General features: G+C 55.9%; 2 protein-coding genes and 2 pseudogenes across 4 annotated transcripts; all 4 read right to left on the bottom strand.

Annotated features, from left to right (window-relative positions):
• Positions 1-481: 481 nt before the first annotated feature.
• Positions 482-4,019, bottom strand: LOC309838417 (fibroblast growth factor 11-like; annotated as a pseudogene). The gene is made up of 5 exons: positions 3,815-4,019; positions 2,053-2,163; positions 1,742-1,845; positions 928-1,126; positions 482-660 (listed from the first exon to the last, which is right to left on the bottom strand). The product of its transcript is annotated as a fibroblast growth factor 11-like (transcript).
• A 2,102-nt stretch (positions 4,020-6,121) lies between these two features.
• On the bottom strand, positions 6,122-7,759 carry LOC309838058 (transmembrane protein 102-like; the record flags this gene model as incomplete). Its single annotated transcript, XM_082678982.1, is given in 3 exon segments — positions 6,122-6,580; positions 6,582-7,444; positions 7,546-7,759. Coding segments are annotated over 3 exon segments (1,536 nt in total).
• Positions 7,760-10,486: 2,727 nt separating this feature from the next.
• On the bottom strand, positions 10,487-11,891 carry LOC309838415 (uncharacterized protein; the record flags this gene model as incomplete). Its single annotated transcript, XM_082679473.1, is given in 3 exon segments — positions 10,487-11,096; positions 11,098-11,675; positions 11,880-11,891. Coding segments are annotated over 3 exon segments (1,200 nt in total).
• A 297-nt stretch (positions 11,892-12,188) lies between these two features.
• Positions 12,189-16,743, bottom strand: LOC309838414 (spermatid maturation protein 1-like; annotated as a pseudogene). The gene is made up of 3 exons: positions 16,735-16,743; positions 13,111-13,168; positions 12,189-12,911 (listed from the first exon to the last, which is right to left on the bottom strand). The product of its transcript is annotated as a spermatid maturation protein 1-like (transcript).
• Between the last annotated feature and the right edge of the window lie 153 nt (positions 16,744-16,896).

Here is a 16,896-nt window from a genome sequence, read left to right as displayed (position 1 = left end):
GGGTGAAGGACAGAAGCCTGATGGATCCAGAACAGAGCCTGGCAGCATGCCTGTGTTCCAGCACAGACCCTGGGTGCAGAAATGGCCCTGGCTGGGGTGCCTGGTGTTCCAGAACCTGTCTGGAACAAGGCAAAAGGTGGAGTAGCGAAAGAAGGAAACTGATCCTGAGCTGCAGTGGACCTATAAGTCTACGGCTTGGTAGTCATGAAAAGGGCAAAGGGCTCCAGGAACTGGCTGAGCCCGGGGTGGGGAAGATTTATGCCCTGGTTTTGTCAGTTTTGGAACACACGCGCCATCTCGGGAAAAGGCTTTGGAGGGTGTGAGTGTGGAAGGAAAGAAGTGATCAGCCAGGACCATTTTGAGACTTCCTCCTCTCTGACCCCTTTCCCAGGCCCAAGGATCTAAGGGTCTCAGCAGCCCCGGAAGTCATGGCCGGCCCCTAGGCTCCCTCAGGGTAGGGCACCTGGTGGGACGTGGCTGCTCAGGGCATGAGTGTGGCAGCAGGGGTGAGAGCAGGGCCAGAAGCAGGGCTGGGAGACAGGCTGTGGTGGTGGCTAGAGCAGGGAGCCTCCAGTCCGGGGACTACATGGCAGGGGGCAGGTTGACTGGAAGGGGAGGTCTCAGGGACACTGTGGAGAGAAGGCTCCTGGTACACAGCCACTGTGAAGGGGAGAGAGAGGAGCAGGAAGGAGAGTTAGGCACCAAGAGAACTCTGAAAGGGCTCCCTTCCCCAACACTCCTCCTCTGGGAACGCACAGAAGGAGAGCTTCCCAAACCTCCAAAGGCCAAAGCCTTCCTGGCTTGACCTGTCATAGCATGTGTCCTCTTAAAACACTTACAGCCCCTTAGCTGTGTGTCACTAAATGTCCATGTCAAGGTCAATACCGTCCCATGTGGTCCACCTCTTCCCTGGGGGTCCATACTCACCCTCCAGGAGCTTGGGCACAAAGTGGGCGGCTGCCTTGGTCTTCTTGACTCGATTTCCCTTCATGACTCGGCCCTCCTTGTCCAGGCCCAGGTACCAGGCCCGGCCAGAACGACGCTGGTGATAGAGAGCAGAGGCGTACAGGACATAGTAATTCTCAAAGACGCACTCCTTAAAGCGACACTCAGCTGTGAAATGTGGCTGAGGAGACAAAGACCCAGAAAGGCACACACAGACAGAAAGACAAAAAGACACATCACTGAACAAAAGGGAGCCCTGGGAAGAACAAGGCAGGATATAATCCATACGTTTGAGACTGGGAGAGCCAACTTCTGAGTCCATACAGGAACTGGGAGAAAGGGAGCATGAGGAAGAGTCTGGTGGCCCCCCGAGGGCCGGGAACTAGACTTCTGGGGGCCTGGGATAAGAAGATAACTTCTCTCTGCTCTACTCCCAACCTCTCACCATCCAGGGCACCTGGAGGGAATTTCTGCTTGGAGGAGTTCCTGAATCCTTCCCCAGCATCCTGAATGACTCCTGGGAAGTGAGTAATAATGAGGTCTAGAGGAGGTTGGAGAAGACACAGGGGTCCTAAAAGGTTGAAAGAGTTGGACATTCAAAGAGCCTGGGGGTATTTAGGAGGCTATTGGAGGAGAAGGGATTGGAGGGACGCTAGAGGAGGTGCTTGGGAGCGGGCAGTGAGGACAGGCAAGAGCTGGAGGGAGAGGAAGCCCTTAGCTGCAAAATATCTGTAGTTGGGAAGGCTGTAGCTAGGGGAGTCCCCTGACTCCAGGCCACTCTGCCCCCTTGTCTCACCGAGCTGTAGAGCAGCCCCTCAGCGTTCATGGCCATGTAGTTTCCCAAGTTGGCACTCTGGGTGGTGACTACACGGAGCTCCGCAGGGATCAGGTTGAAGTGGGCTGGGGGTGGAGAGAAGGGGTATCAGTACCCCAAGCCTCCAATCCCCATCTGAGCCCCCCCCCCCCAATTCTGGTCCCAGTTCTACTTTTTCGTTTGCGGGGTCAAAGGGCCAGACTGAAAACCACAGAACATGAAGCCACAATACGACTGTCATCTCCTATGCCTGTGCTCCCCATTCCCACCCAGCATCTGGATTCCCCTCTCACTGAAAGAGCTGGTGTCCTCTGGGGTGCCCTGGATGCTCCCATCGGGATTCACCTGGAGGTAGAAACCCTGGCGGCAGAACAGTTTGGTGACGATGCCTTTGAGCTGAGGCTCTGGAGAGAGAGACATTCATCTCAGAACATGACATCTCTGTTCCCAGAAACATTGCTACACTTGGCGGGATCAGAGGAGAGAAAAGAAAGGAGGATGGAAGGAAGGAAGAGGGTCCCAGGGCCCCAGCTTCCTGACCCTCTAAGCAAGCTCTCTCCCACCTCTCTTTGACTCCAGAGGAAGCTGGGGTGTGGGTCCCTTCTGCCTCCTCTAACCAGCTTTCAGTTTAATTGATTGAAATTTATTTAAAGGTTTAATTCCTACTCTACAGCTCAACCAGAATGGGGGGAGGGGAGAAGAAGGAAGAGGAAGGGGAGAGATATATGGAAACGCAGAGGACAAAGGGAGACAGGCAGAGCTGCTGAAGGGGCAGTGTGTTTGCGAATATGGGGGGCATTAAGGTGACCCCAGGGTAGGGGCGCCCCCTCAGGGGTGGGGGTGGGACTGGGCCTGACGCTGACTCAGCACCTGCTGCTGCAGCTGCTGCTCGCTTCGCGCGGGCCTCGCCTTGGCCCAGCGCCAGCCTGTCTGACACTGACCCATCTGTCTGTCTGTCTGTCTGTCAGTCTGCTGGCTCGCGGGGGCCCAGCCCTCCCTTAGGCTCAGCCTCTTTCCTTCAGCCAGGTAACCCGCCTGGGATGGAGGATATTCGGTACCAAACCAAGGAAATGGGGGAGGGGGCCAGGGAGCTGGTGAGGCTGGCTGACTCACGTGGGGGCTGGGTCCCACTCAAAGGGTGGGCTGCTGACCTACCACTGCGGAGGGCCGGCGGCGGGGGGAGGAGGACGGCAGCGGGGTGGTGGGGGGTCTCCCCCTAAGGGAGCTGCGAGCGGACGGGAGCGAGGCCAGAGGGACTTCCCGCCTGTCGCACCGGGACGGGGACCACAGGCTAACCTTCACAACTCTCTTTGCCTGGCGCTTGCGGCCGAGTTCCCGGTACCCCTTCGCAGATGGTACGACCCCCAGTCTCCGTGCGGGTATCCAGCCGTGTAGTGTGTCTGACTTCCTCGCGGCAGAGGGTCTCCTGAGCCCGTGGGGCCCGATTTCTGAGCCGTGTAGGCGGTCGTGGGGGAGTGCCCAGCTCCCTTCTTGAAGTGCAGGTCACGGGAGGAGGGCGCACAGAGGGACGGACTGGCGAGGTAGCTGCAAGGACACCCAGGGGAGAGCTGGGGAGATTGGTACCGAGCCAGGCAAGCTCGGCGAGGAGGAACGGATCGAAGGCTCGGAGGAGCGGGAGAACGAGGACGGGGCTACCGGAGCCGCAGAAACCCTCGGGGTGACCCAGGCGTCTGGAACCCCCAGGCCCCTCCACTCGGCATTGAAAGAATCGCGAGAGACGGCACTTAGGCAGAGGGTGGTGGGGGTGGGGGACTCCTGTGTTGGGAGGGGGGGCGAGCGGGAGCTTCCAGGCTTCGGGGCACCAGGCTTAGCCGCTCAAGCCTTCCCCTTGCCCTCGAAAGCGAGGAGACTCGGGTTTATGGGCGCGAGAGAAGGAAAACTGAGGCATCGTTTGGCCGAGAGTTTGTGGTCCAGGCCCACCTCCTTTCACTTTCGGGGAGTCCCCGTCAGTCGGGCCCCGCTCTTCCGAGTCCCTGGCCTCAACCTCCCAGGCGGAGAGACCCCTGGCCCGGAGACCCCTCCCTAGCCACTCACACGGGCAGCGGTCCGGTCGCGCGGGCCGCCCCCCCCCCCCCCCCCCGCACAGTCGCACCTTGGACAGCAGGATGAGGAGCTGCTTCTGGCAAAGGGACTTGGTGCCGTGGGGACACACCCGCAGCTGCGCCGACACGGGCCTGCTGCCCCCGGGCTCGTGGACCTCCCGCTTCTGCCGGATCAGGCTGCTGGCCAGTGCCGCCATGGCACCCCGGGAGGAGACACCCCAAAACCGGCAGGCTCCCGGAGCGCGCTGGGCCCCCCCAGAGAAGCCCGCTAGCTCACCAGGACATGCTCTTGACTCTCCGGTCCGACTCGCCGCCTCACCCACGGGACCTGAGGATAAGCCCTAGACGACCCCCACCCCAGGCACCAGCTCCCACCCTTGGGCCTCCTGCTAGCTTCGCCAGACCCAGCAGCCTATGTACCTCTCAGTTGACCCCACCCTCAACCTTGCCCCCCACACAGAAAACTCCCCCTTCTCTGATCTCCAGTGTCCCTGTCCCCCACTAACACTATCCCAAAGCCAAGACCCTCAAATTTTCCAGGATGTGGTTCCAATATCCCCAGGCACCTTTCCACCCTATTTCCGGGCCCTGCACTCCTGCCAAAGCCACTCTTGTAATTTTAAGGGTGTGGGTCCTTAGCTTTGGGGATATTAGCTCACCCCACCCCTGCTGGGGTGCTGCCAGTGTCTGGGAAGAACCCAACCTTGGTGTCTTTTCCTTTGCCACCCACTAAGTGAAGAATCCCCCAAAAACTATGCCTTGAAATATCCAGACTGTCGCCAATCAGCAAGAAGAGGTTCCCAGACCCTGTCTCTGGACGATACCGCTTTTTACCAAGTCACCCCCATTTCTAGTGGCACAGCATTCCAGCTGCTGAGCCCCTTTCCTCACCTTGTTACCATCCACTCCTTTTGAAGTCACCTCCAAATCCGCCCTTCCTAGTGGTTACAGCAGCTGGTTGTCTGGAGGGCCCTGTGTCACCTCGGAATAAGGAGCACAGGTTTTTGGCTTTTTTCTTTTTTTCTGGCAGCCCCTAATTTCCTCGGGGACAGCTGGTGCTGTTTAGATTCCACGCCCTCCAATCCAACCAGCCCCCCGAGGGAGGAGTGCACCCACGTTGTCACAGGTCCCCAAATGTGAACAGACCCACTATAAGTCAGAGCGCATCAGAGCTTTCTGTGACAGGGCTTCCTTGTCCTCCCCGGGACTGCCTATAGCGCCCCCTCTTCCTTCCCTGACGCCCCTCAACCAGTCCTGTCTTGTCAAACCGGTGACAGCTTGCGCTGGCTCCAGTTGCATGTTCCTCCCTCCGTGTACCCAGCAAGCGGAGATTCCCCTCACGCCCGTTTACGCGTCCCGGACCCCAGGAAGGAGTGAGGGTGTTTCCGCAGAGTGCCCTGGTCTGGTGAAGTGAGCACTGGGCCTGGCGGCTGGACCAAACCGAGCGGCGGCAGCGGCGGCAGCGGTAGCGGCTGTGGGAAGCTGAGGCGGCGGCGGTGACAGTGGCTTCCCCCTCCTCCGAGAGCCGGTCCGGGGGCGGGGCAGGGGGCGGAGACCCCGGGAAAGAGCGGGAGGTGAAGCTGGGCCGGCGGAATCCCGGGGTTCCTTGGAGGCAGGGAGTGGCGACGGTCTTAGAGACAGGCTGAGCCGAGGCAAGGCCGCATATCTCGCATGACTCGGGATTCAGAGCAGGAGGGACAAGGAGGCGGCTCCACTGAATGGAACTCTGGATGGGGGGAGAGGTTGGGCTTAGATAGATGGAATGGCGGATGCCCCGAGAACGGAGAAAGGGACCCTACTGCCCGGGATGGAGGACAGAACTGGATGAGGAAGGTGGCGGGAATAACTGAAGAGATAGCGGTGGTGGTGAGGTCTAGCCTGGGGTGAAATCCGGCCTCCTTAATGTCTCTGCTTTTGTGTGAGACAAATTGGTCAGTCCCTGGTCTCCATACCTTTCTCCTTTACACGTTTTTTCAGCAAATATATTACCCCCATCCCGATTGACTCCTAAGAGAAAAGACCATAAGAACTGGAAGGAGATGGATGCCAGAGGCTGCACCGGAGTGGGAGGGGTGCTGGCCACAGATTTGGAAAGTGGAGAGGCCAGAATGGAACGACCTGTGCCAGGGATGGGGCGGGAGGAGGGTGGGAGGAAGCGGAGGAACCGGCGAGGAGGCCTTCTAGAACGGGCTCTTCGGGCCCAAAGCGCTCAGCCTGTCTCCCAGGTGAGGGGAGAGCAGTCCCCTCCACATCCCGCTGGCCAACAGAAGCACATTCCAGGTTAGTAGGAACAGCGTCTTTAATGGGCTCCGCCTCCCACGCCGGCTAAGCCACCCCCCTTGCCTGCAGCCTTGGCCTCTTCCACAGAGGGGTGCAGGGCGCAGGCAGGGTCCCTGCGAAGCAGGGCCAACGCCCCGAGCAGCGTAGCGGCGCCGTCTCCCGCACGGAGCTTTTGGCCACTCAGAAAATAGTGGGGCAGAGTCCCGGCCTTGAGCACCCGGCACATCTCATCCAGCAGCCCAAGGCAGCAGGCGCCCGCATTCTCGGCTCGCGCCAGATAGAGCGCGGGCAGCCGCTCACACGCCCAGTAGAGCAACGTCCACAGGAGGTAGGGCGCCGCGACCCTCGTCCTGGCCACCAGAGGGCGCGGTAGCGCGTGGGCCGTCGCGTGCGCTTGCAGCAAGGGAATGGGTATGCGCATCTTGAGAGCCAGCTCTTGGCGGGCGAAGCAGAACTGCCAGCCAGAGTCGTCCGGCTCGCTCTGTGCCGCCGCCGCCGCCGCCGCCGCCGGGCACCAGGTAGAAGGAAGACGACTCCAAGGCCAGCGGGCCGGCCCACGAGTGCCTCCGAGCCTCCTGGGGACATCCGGCCACAGACACCACGGGGATCAAGTCGAAAATCAGGAGGCGGCGCCGGGGCCCGGGCATAACCAGGATGATGGTGGTGAGCCCCGCGTGGCAGGCTGCGTGGACCAAGCGCGGGGCACCCGGAACCGGAAACGGGGACTCAGCGACCGCAGCCAGCGAAACAAAGAACCAGGCAGCCACCTGGGCCAGGCACAATATGGGCCATGCCTCCGAAGCCTCCAACGGCTGTGGCACTGGGCTAACGTCGGTTGCTTTGGTGACGTCACCATTCGTTTTTTTCAGTGGTGAGGGAAAGTCAACATCGGTTACGTCTTGTTGAGGCAACCCTGGCACTGAAACATTACTAGGTGAGTTTTCCAAAGACTCGTGTGCCTCAGGCTCAGTGACGTGTAGCTGGTCCACGGAGATTTGTGGATCCTTGGGAGTTTCTTTGCTTCGGGCTGGGTGGATCGAATCACGTCCTCCTGGGACTGGGGGTCCTAGGCAATCCTGCCATGCCTCCCGGACCAAGGTTCCACGTAGCTGCTCTGGGAGGAAGAGCCATGTGTAACAGGTTTCCACGTCTGGTTGCAGCTCCTGCCCATCTAGAGAAAGCACGGGCACCAGGAGTGTGAAGCTGGCGTCGTAGTGAGGTCCCCGAGCATAGGGACCTAGAGGCGCAGGCCCCAGATCCAGGGAACCCTCGCGAAGCCCACAACGAAGCAGCAGGAGCTCTGCCTGAGGAGGAAAGCGAGGGTCCCGGCGGTGAACGAGACCTAAGGAAAGAGAAGGGATCGTAAAGTCGTGATCCAGAGCCGGGGCAGGGTGAGACGGAGCTGAGAGCTGCAAGTTCCCGAAGGCTGGGAGGGTTACTTACCAAGCAAAGAGAAAACAAAGTCCTTGGCCTGGAAGAGATCTGGTCCTGGCTTGGGACCTTCACTCCAGCTCGCCTGCACACCCAGCTCCTGGATCAGCAGGGTTAGTTCTTGCAGCTGCGCCCCAGAGCAGAAGTCGATGTCCGTGAGCGGCCGGGCTGGGGCTGGGGGTGGTGGGCCCCACCAGGGAGCACTCCCCCAGACCGTGGAAGCCATATGGCTCTGTCGTTTGGGGGCTAGGAAATACACAGACGGGAGGAAGCCCAGACGGGCCGTACCTTTTGCTGCGGAAAACTGACCCCAGTTCTTTTCTCTTCCAGAGGCCAAGAGGGTTCCCAAGACACAGTCCGCCAATGGGTCTGCAGACGAAGGGCCCTAAATTTAGTCTTGAAAGAGAACAAATAGATACCTCCTCCGTCCTTGCCCTTTTCTCATATGCTGGTCCCTGCCCCCATGGAACGGTTCACCTGATTCAGCAGGTAGAAAGTAGCTGTTTGGCCCCTCCTAACGAATGCGATAGCCTCCTTTGCTGCACCTTGTCTATGTCCCCCTTACCTCTTTTTCAGAAGAGGCTAGTGGTTTGCAGCTTCCCTCTTAGGGTTAGCTACAAAGGTTGGGAAGAGAATGGATAGGAAGATTCCACAGGTAACTTCTTCCTGCTGCCTGTAAGGCCACGCCCTGAAATTATAACCGCTCCCCTTTCTGGAGACTGTCGGGGTGGTTCCGGACCAGCCCGGCCTCCAGTCAGAGTTCAGTCACTCCTTTCGCTCTGCAGAGATCTCGCGGCTATCCTGGGAGTTGTAGTTTGTCTTCAAAGCTACCAGGGCGTTGGGGCCACGCCCCCACATCCTTTCCTGTTCCGTTGAAGTAGTGCCTGATGGAAGTTGTAGTTTCTATGGAGATACGCTATTCTGTGTCTTTATGATAAACTATTCTGTGTATTTACAAGGCCAGGTGAACCGCACAAACACTCCTTGGGGTTAGAACACAGGCCTAATAGGATGGATCTGAATAGCAAACCATACTGAGGGACATACACTAGGGCATGCGGAGAAATAAGGGACTCTATATCTCACTTGGGAGTAGAGGAGCCCTGGTCCTTTAAATCTAGAATGGTTCTTGCATGCAATTATAACTTCAGTTTAGAGATGAGACTGCAAGCCTAGAAAGGTTGCACATGACTTGTCCAAGGTCAGAGCTGAGCCAGAGAGGTGTTGGAAATGGGCTCTCCAGCTGGGACATATCTCCTTGGAATCGGTGGTGGTAATGTTAGACAAGAACACACCGATAGTGTGCATGTAGTGACCCAGGGATGGACATCTCACTCAGGGAAGGGACATGTTAGTGTTGCCCACCTCAGACACACAAGTGGTGGCAGGGAAAACACTTTGGAATCTCACAGCTTATGTGTGTATACAGAAGAGTTATCAGGACTGAAAATCAAGTCCAGAGGAAACACCAGCTGGGCTAGGGCAGGGCCATGAAAAATTATCAGGGGAAGGAAATGGCTTTCAGCAACCAGTGCTATCATGGACACAGCTTAAGTCCAGGATGAAACTAGGAGCCAGAATAATAGGACAGAAAGATAGGACACCAGAGACACGCTCACAGATTAGACCAATGCATACTGGACCAGGAATTCTAACATTCCTTTTTCCTAGGGGTCTGTCTCCCCAGTGAACTAGGCCTAAGTCCATGGGCAAGAAAATTAAGTGGAGACACCTCGAAAAATTTAGAGGCCTATGAAGGAGGGGACTCTCAGAATCCAGAGCCTAAAACACAAGGTTTCCTAGTCACTGACAAAGAGAGGTCTTCTCCCTCAGTAACCAAGAGCCCCAAACACAGCCCAGAACGGGGGAGGCAAGTTTCCGTACATCTGGTCGTGACCCAAGAGACCAGATGAGGAAAACTGAAGCCTGGGCTCTTTCTCACAGTCTGGGGAAATCAGGCACTGGGTGTCCATCCCCACATCTTACCTCCTCCCCAGAGGATGGCTTCTGAGCCACCCTAAAAAGAGCTAAGTTCTCTGGGCTCTGGGGGAGCTTTAAGATGCTGGGGGTGGGTGACAGGGAAAGCAAAATCGCTCTAAACTCTAAAGCACTGCTCTCCAATAGCATTTTCCATGATGATGCAAATGTTCTAAACCTGTGCCGTCCAGTGCAGTAGCCGCTAGCTCCATGTGCCTACTGAGCACTTAGAAGGTCATGGCACTGAGGAACAGAATTTTTTTTTTTTTTTTTGGCCAAACCATGAAGCTTGTGGGGTCTGAGTTCCCCGACCAGGGATTGAACCCCAGCCACAGCAGTGAAAGCGCCAGGTCCCAACACCTGGACCGCCAGGGAACAGAATTGGATGCCAGGGAAATTCCGTTCCCTGAGGAAGAGAATTTATAATTTATAACTTAATTTTTAACAGAATTAATTTTCCTTAATTTTAACTATTTACATTCTAATAGGCATTTGGCTAGTGGCTACTGTAATTGACAATGCAGCTCTAGGGCCTTGGGGATAACGGATTTAGCTAGACAGCAATGGAGGGAAAGCAGGGATAATTTATGTCCTCATCAGGCCCCGTGGGATGGGGCTGGGGTGGATGTCCTCAAGCAACCACAGAACTCTTCTCTTGTCTCTTTACTCCTCATGCATATCTGTCCCTCTTTTTCTAAGTTGCTCTGAGCACACTGATATCCCCACTCCTTGATGGTCTCTGGTGAGTTGTTGGATGTCTCTCGGTGAAGGCGCCTGGGAGACAGAGCTTCGCACTTGTCCCTGCCTGCTCTGAACTGTCTCTGGCGGGCGCCAAAGACCACATGCCCTAGCCGGGTGCCTGACCCAGGACAGTAGGGCTTCCAGCTGGTTTTGGGAGGCGTAGACATCTGGCAATAGTTCTGCAGGCTGGAGGAACTGTATCCATTGGGTGGTACACCCAGTCTTGGCTGCCTGCTCACCGGGAGGATGATTGCAGCTCAATTAGTACAGGTACCTCTGAGAAGATTTGCAGGTCATTGTAGGCCACCTGAGCCCTGGGAGAGCAGGAGTTCTGACTGGGTGGGACAGAAGTCCATGGTATGTGCTGCCCAGCATCCTCCTTTCGAGGAACTGCTTCAGATATAAATGACTTTTGGGTCTGATGTGGGCCCAAAACTTGGACAGAGTCAGTTCCTAGATGGTTCTTGTGGAGGCCAGGGTTTGGGATAAGGCATGAGTTGTTATGGAGGCCTGATCTCTTGGTTAAGCCAGAGTCTTGAGTAAGGGCTGGACACTTATGGGGGCCAGGATCTCGATTAATTCTTGAGTATTTGTGGAAGTTAGGGTCATGGGTATGTTCTGAGCTCCTGTAATTTCCAGCATCTTGGGTAAGGCCACATCTCCTTTTGACTTCAGTGGCTTGGGTAAGGCCTGGATACTTATGGAGGTCAGAATCTTGAGTAAGGCCTTGGCTCCTGCAGACTCCAGAATCTTGGGTAAGACCTGGATTCTTGTAGTCTCCTGAGTCTCGGGTAAGGCTTGAGCCCTTATGGAGGCGAGGGGTTTGCACAAGGCCTGGGCTCTTCAGATTCCTGGCAAAGGCCTGAGCTCTTGTTGGCTCCGGAGTCTTGGGCAAGGTATGGATACTTCTCTGGCCCGGAATCTTGGGTAAAGTCTGGACTCCTAGACACTCCTGAATCTTGGGCATTACCTGTACTCTTGTCACATCCAGAATGTTGAGAAGGGTGTGGGCTATTATGGAAGCCAGTTTTTTGGGAGAGCTCTTGACTTTTATACAGTACAGTCTTTTGCTTTCGTTCTAGATTCCTATAGACTCCAGAATCATGCATAAAGCCTGAGCTCCCCTGAATGTCAGAAGTTTGGAGAAATGGTGTGTTCTTGTGGAGACCAGAGGGCTGGGTGAGATATGGGCGTTTAAAGAAACGTCTATCTCGAGTAGAACCTAAGCTCTTCTGGGTGCTAGAATCTTGGGTAATGACTGGATTCTTCTGAAAGTCAGAGTCGTGGGAAAGGCTTGGATTCTTGCAGAGGTAAGGGTCTTGGGTAAGGCCTGGAAGCTTGTGGAGGCCTGGATCTTGAGCAAGGCCCGGGTTCTTGGGGAGGCCTGGGTCTCGGGTAAGGCCTGGGTTCTTGTGGAGGCAGTCCTGGGATCATTGCTGGGGTTCATTGCTGGGGTCTGTGAACGCGGTACCTGGCGAACCTCAAGTCATTTTGTTTGCACAATGAACATCTCAACAGATATAGAGGAATATAGACCTCACCTTCCACACCAGATGGGTTCCTGGAATGTGAGCAGATAGGCCTTTTATGAATCACCCTGCTTCTCTGTTCATTTTCATTTGACTAACCTTATCGATCATTTTAAGCTGATTCCATTAAGTGGGTCTATATTGAGCACCTGCTGTGTGTTTGGAGTCTTGATGGAAAATGCCCACTGGCTATTTCTCTTTCTTTCTCTCTTTTTTTTTCTTTTTGGCCATGCAGTGTGGTTTGCAGGATCTTAGTTCCCCGACCAGGGATTGAACTGGGGCCGTCAGCAATGAAAGCGTGTAGTCCTAATCACTGGACATCCCTGGAATTCCCTGTGGCTGTGTGGGCCCTGGCACCCCCCACACCACCACAAACCACCTCCTCTCTTCTTTTTATTCTTCTCCCAGTCACCTCTCTGTCAGGGAACAGTATACCTAGGCCTTTCCCGTCCCCTCAGCCGTGCTGGATCCAGAGACCGGGGGGTAACAGTGGGACAGGGCCTCCACCTCCCTGGTCAGCTCCCGCAGCTGCCGCCTCACGTCTCTGGCATTATAGGCTATGCGCCCTGAGGAGTGGCGCCGGGGGATGTCTGCGACGTGGGCTGGGCCCAGGATGGGTAGCTGGGCTGGCGAGCACTGCTCCTGTTCTGCCTGGGGCACCCCCCAACCGTTCTTGTGGCTCAGGGCCTGAGGGCTGTGGGGCGGGGGTTCACAGGGTACGCGTAGGCCTGTAGGCCCAGCTCTGACTGCCTCTCTTTTGAGCGGCCTTCCCTCTACAGTTTGCTGGAAGCGGATGGTCTGGGTAGGTGGCTCCACAGCATCCTGGGCCCAGGGAGTCCAGAACCCCTGGGTGGACTGAAAGCCTTCCCAGTCCTTGGGGCAATTCCAGTTGTGGGGGCAGATTGTTGTGTGCTGACGTGGGGGCTTCTCATCATCGCTGTCGGTTGTCAGGGGCCCAGGCTACGGGGCGGTGGGCGTGGCGTGCTGAAGAGTCGCGTCGGCGATGGCGGCGAGTGGGTGGGGGGGACACGATCATTTTCACAGGGTCCATGGTGCACCGAAGGCAGACTGCAGGGGCGCTCTGCTTCGGGGGCTGGGTCTGCTTCCCAGGTGAGCATAACTTAGAAGCTTCTGTGGATCGGGGACAGGTGAGAGGCTGGTGGGGAGCCTGGCTCCTCCAGGAATGGAGAGGCAGGTTGCAGGAAGAAAAGCTGCATAGTTATGGTGTCTGAGCAGGGAGAGCGGGAGGGGAAGGGGCCCACTTAAGGTCAGGGCTAGAACACCTGGTTTCTGCCTTTCCTATTCCCCAACCTCCCCATCCTCCACTTACCTTTCTCACAAATAACACGAAACACTTGGTGTAAGAAGCCACGGAGTCTGCGCCAGAGCTAGGTGGGGGAGGACACAGTGACTGAGTGGCCGTGGCCATGGGGGTCCCTAGGGCCCCAACCTACTGTGCCCACAGTACTACCGGCCGCCTTCCTGTCCCAGAGGCTCCTGGGGGTAAGCGGGTCACAACGATGTGGGGCTCTCCCTCACAGTGTGCCAAGAGGGAGAGTCCTGGGCCTGTGTTTGACCCTCCAGCCTGGGCCAGGGCTTAGCAGAGGCCAAACCCTTCACCTTGCATGTCTCTCCTGTAGCCAGCCACCTGCACCAGCCCATAGGCCCTCTGGCCTGTTTGGTGTCTGTCCCCATCAGCCCCTGCCTGGTCCTCTATGCCAGGCTCTGACCTCTGCACAAACACTGGTCCTGATCTTAACTCCCTGAACAACCCCATTACCAATGACCACCTCACCCCAGCACTCACTCCCCCTTTCTCTCTGACCTCAGAGCTGTTCACTGGAAAGGGCTGTGGGCTCGGACCCCCTCCTCCTCCCTCACTGGCAGAGTCACTTCTCCAGGGTTTGTCTCTTCAGAGCCCCACCCCTACCTCCCAACATAACAGCAGGCAAAACCAACAGTTAAACTTTTATATTTACAATATTCCATCCTGGAGTCCCTGCGCCGTGACAAAGTCATGATGCAATCAAAGGCAGGACTGCAAAGCAGCACTGTGCCAGGACGGTGGACTACATCTCTATTGATTTGTTTGGTTGTGTTAAGCTTATCTATGGAAACAGCACAAGGGGGATTTGCGCCCAGGGTTAGGAAGATGAGAAAAACTACTACCCCCCCCCACTATTGTTATTACAAAATGGAAAGTACCTATTTCAGCCCCAGGAAACTGCGAACGCAATACACAAATGGAAATATAGGGATGTTCCTATGGAAAACACCCCCAATTGAACAACAGTGGCCCTACGAAGGGGCTGTTGATGATTTTGCTTTCATATGGGTCCACTATAAAGAAAGGTTAATACTCTGGCAACAATTGCCAGGTGATAAACAGGAGCGTAGGAGGTATTGTAAGTGCTACTAGTGGAGTCAGGTACACAGGAACTGTAGGATATATTGTAAATATTTTTAAGGCACTATTCAAAAAACTTACCCATGCATTTAAGAAAAAAAAGTGTCATGAAGAACCTAGGGGTAAGAGAGGAATAAAGACACAGACCTGCTGGAGAACGGACTTGAGGATATGGGGAGAGGGAAGGGTGAGCTGTGACAAAGCGAGAGAGAGGCACGGACATATATACACTACCAAACGTAAGGTAGATGGCTAGTGGGAAGCAGCCGCATAGCACAGGGAGATCAGCTCGGTGCTTTGTGACCGCCTGGAGGGGTGGGAGGGAGGGAGACGCAAGAGGGAAGAGATATGGGAACATATGTATATGTATAACTGATTCACTTTGTTATAAAGCAGAAACTAACACACCACTGTAAAGCAATTATACCCCAATAAAGATGTTAAAAAAAAAAACTTGCCCATGCAGAAAGAACACGAAGATTGCACTTCTGTATTAAAGACCTTACATAATAGCTTGGCTTAACTATTAGAAAATAACCTGCAACTAATGAGAACTTGGAGAATTATCTTGTTAGTACATCTAGAAACTGGGGACATTTTCAGAAAACTGACAAAAATATTTTGAGGTTAGAACATGTTGAGATGTTTTGATTTTGTACATGATGATGAAACCTGCCTATATATAAATACTTGCTCTGAAAAATAAATTTGTGCTTGATGTGCTGACATCTACAAAGGGTGTCAGGTCTTGTTTCCTTCGCTGATGCCGTCCATCCCTCAGGTTTACCTGGACTCGTTGGAGCTGGACTCCGACAATTTACAATATTCTCTTCATCTTTTGCCAGGTTTAAAAATGTGTACAGAGCCGCGAAGGGTTGGGGTGGGGACAGGGGATTGTCAAGGAATTGTTCTGGGGACAGGGGCTGGGCATTGCAGTCCATGGCTGAATCATGGGGTCCCCCAGCCCCCCTCCCATGCCCCAGTTTGGGGGGCATCTGTCTACAGGGTTCAGGGCCCAGGTCCCTAGCATTTAGAAGGCAGGGCTGTTTGGAAAGGAGCTAGACCAGGCAGGGGAAGGGGTAGGAAAAGAACTAAGTTTCCATGGGTGGAGGTGGGGGCAGAAGGGACAGTCAGGAGGCAAAGTTCTGGGGAGCCAAGACCAGGGATTTGGGGGTCAGTGGAAGACAGCACTCCACCCCCTATTCAAATTTGGCACCAATGAACCCACAAAATGCCAGCAGACGAGGATTGGCTCCTTCTCGGCTGGTGTCCCTTGAAACCCTTCCCGACATTGTTCCCTTCCCCAGAGGCCCAAACCGTTTCTCTTTGGGCAGTCACCTTACACACATCCTTTCAAATCAAATTCTTCCTGCTGGTGTCTGCCCAAGCGCTGTCCCCCACTGCCCCCTCCATCTGTTCCTCAGTACAGCTGACCCCGTTCTCTCCCCCAACCTGTCCGGGGAAGTCTTTCTCCCCTGCTCTCCTCCCCTCCCCCCTCCACTGCTCCTTTCCTTCAGCCCCGGGGGCCCAGGGGAGAGGGGGCAGGTCAAAGGAGGGGGTGGGCAGCTGAGGGGAGAAGCTGGCTTGGGCCCAGGAAGGGATGTCTTCAGAGGGGGACGGCGAAGGGGGGAGGGAAAACAGGGGCAGAGAGGGAGGGATGAGACATGGCGAGAAGAAGGATGCAGGCGGGACCCCTTTAGCTGCCACCTCCCCCTCTCCTGTATCCTACCTGCCCTGGCCCAGGGCTGAGGAATCCTTGGCAAGTTTTGGGGGGTCTTCGCCCCTCAAACCCACCTCAGCAGTTTGGCACGGATGAGCGACGGTCTGAGGACTAGGGAAGAAGGGCTGCCCTCAGACCGCGGTGAGGGCTTTGGTCAAACATGCACGGCCTCTGTGGGTGGCAGGTGCCACGCAGGCCCCACCCCACCCCACCCCCCGAACTCTAGGGGAAGGAAGGGCAGAGCTTAGGCTCTGTTCATCTCCTCAGGGTTTGTCCCTCCCCCTCAGCTTCTGTCAGTTTGAAGTCCTTTCACACCTGCTGTGTGAGAAGTTAAGTGCTGGGCCTGAGGCCCTAAGATGCAGGGAAGTGCTGGAGAGAAAGGGGTCGTCTGCATGGGAAAACGTACATCCACATGCAAGAACATGTTTCCACTCAGAAATGCATCCTGGACCCAGGGGAAGACAAGTTCCCAGGCAGCACAGGGATGCAAGATCTCCTCTCTTCCCCGTGGCAGGGAATGTGTGTCTGTCATCTGTGGCAGGCGAGGCCTGCCCGGGGGAGACCGTGCTTCACCTCACTTGTGCCACGGGGGATACACATGCTTCGCTGGGGCGGGAGGGCTGGGGGCAGGGCAGGGGGGCTGTGATTTCCTCGCTACTTCCCAGGCACCACCCTGCGTCGTCCGGTGGCCAAGGGTCGCTGTTTGTGAACACACCACTTCCAGGGTCTCCAGGGGGTGGGAGGAGGGAGGAGGTGGGGGCACAAATCCCCACAGAAATTCTTTGAGGGAGCCAACGTGTGTCCAGGGCGGCAAAAAAAACCCTCACCCTGCACATGGTTTCTCACCCCCTCGTGAGAAAGCACACCTCCACGTGGGAAAATACTTCCACGTCTCCAGACACCGAAGACGGGTGTCCAGACGACGGAGGGGAAAAAACACCCCCCCAGTTGTTCAAAGGCCCACGTCCGGAGAAGAGAACGGGCCACTC

The sequence above is a fragment of the Grampus griseus genome (assembly GCF_964374135.1).
Source record: "Grampus griseus genome assembly, chromosome: 20".
NCBI classification, from domain to species: domain Eukaryota; kingdom Metazoa; phylum Chordata; class Mammalia; order Artiodactyla; family Delphinidae; genus Grampus; species Grampus griseus.
This window is presented reverse-complemented; position numbering and strand designations above follow the sequence as displayed.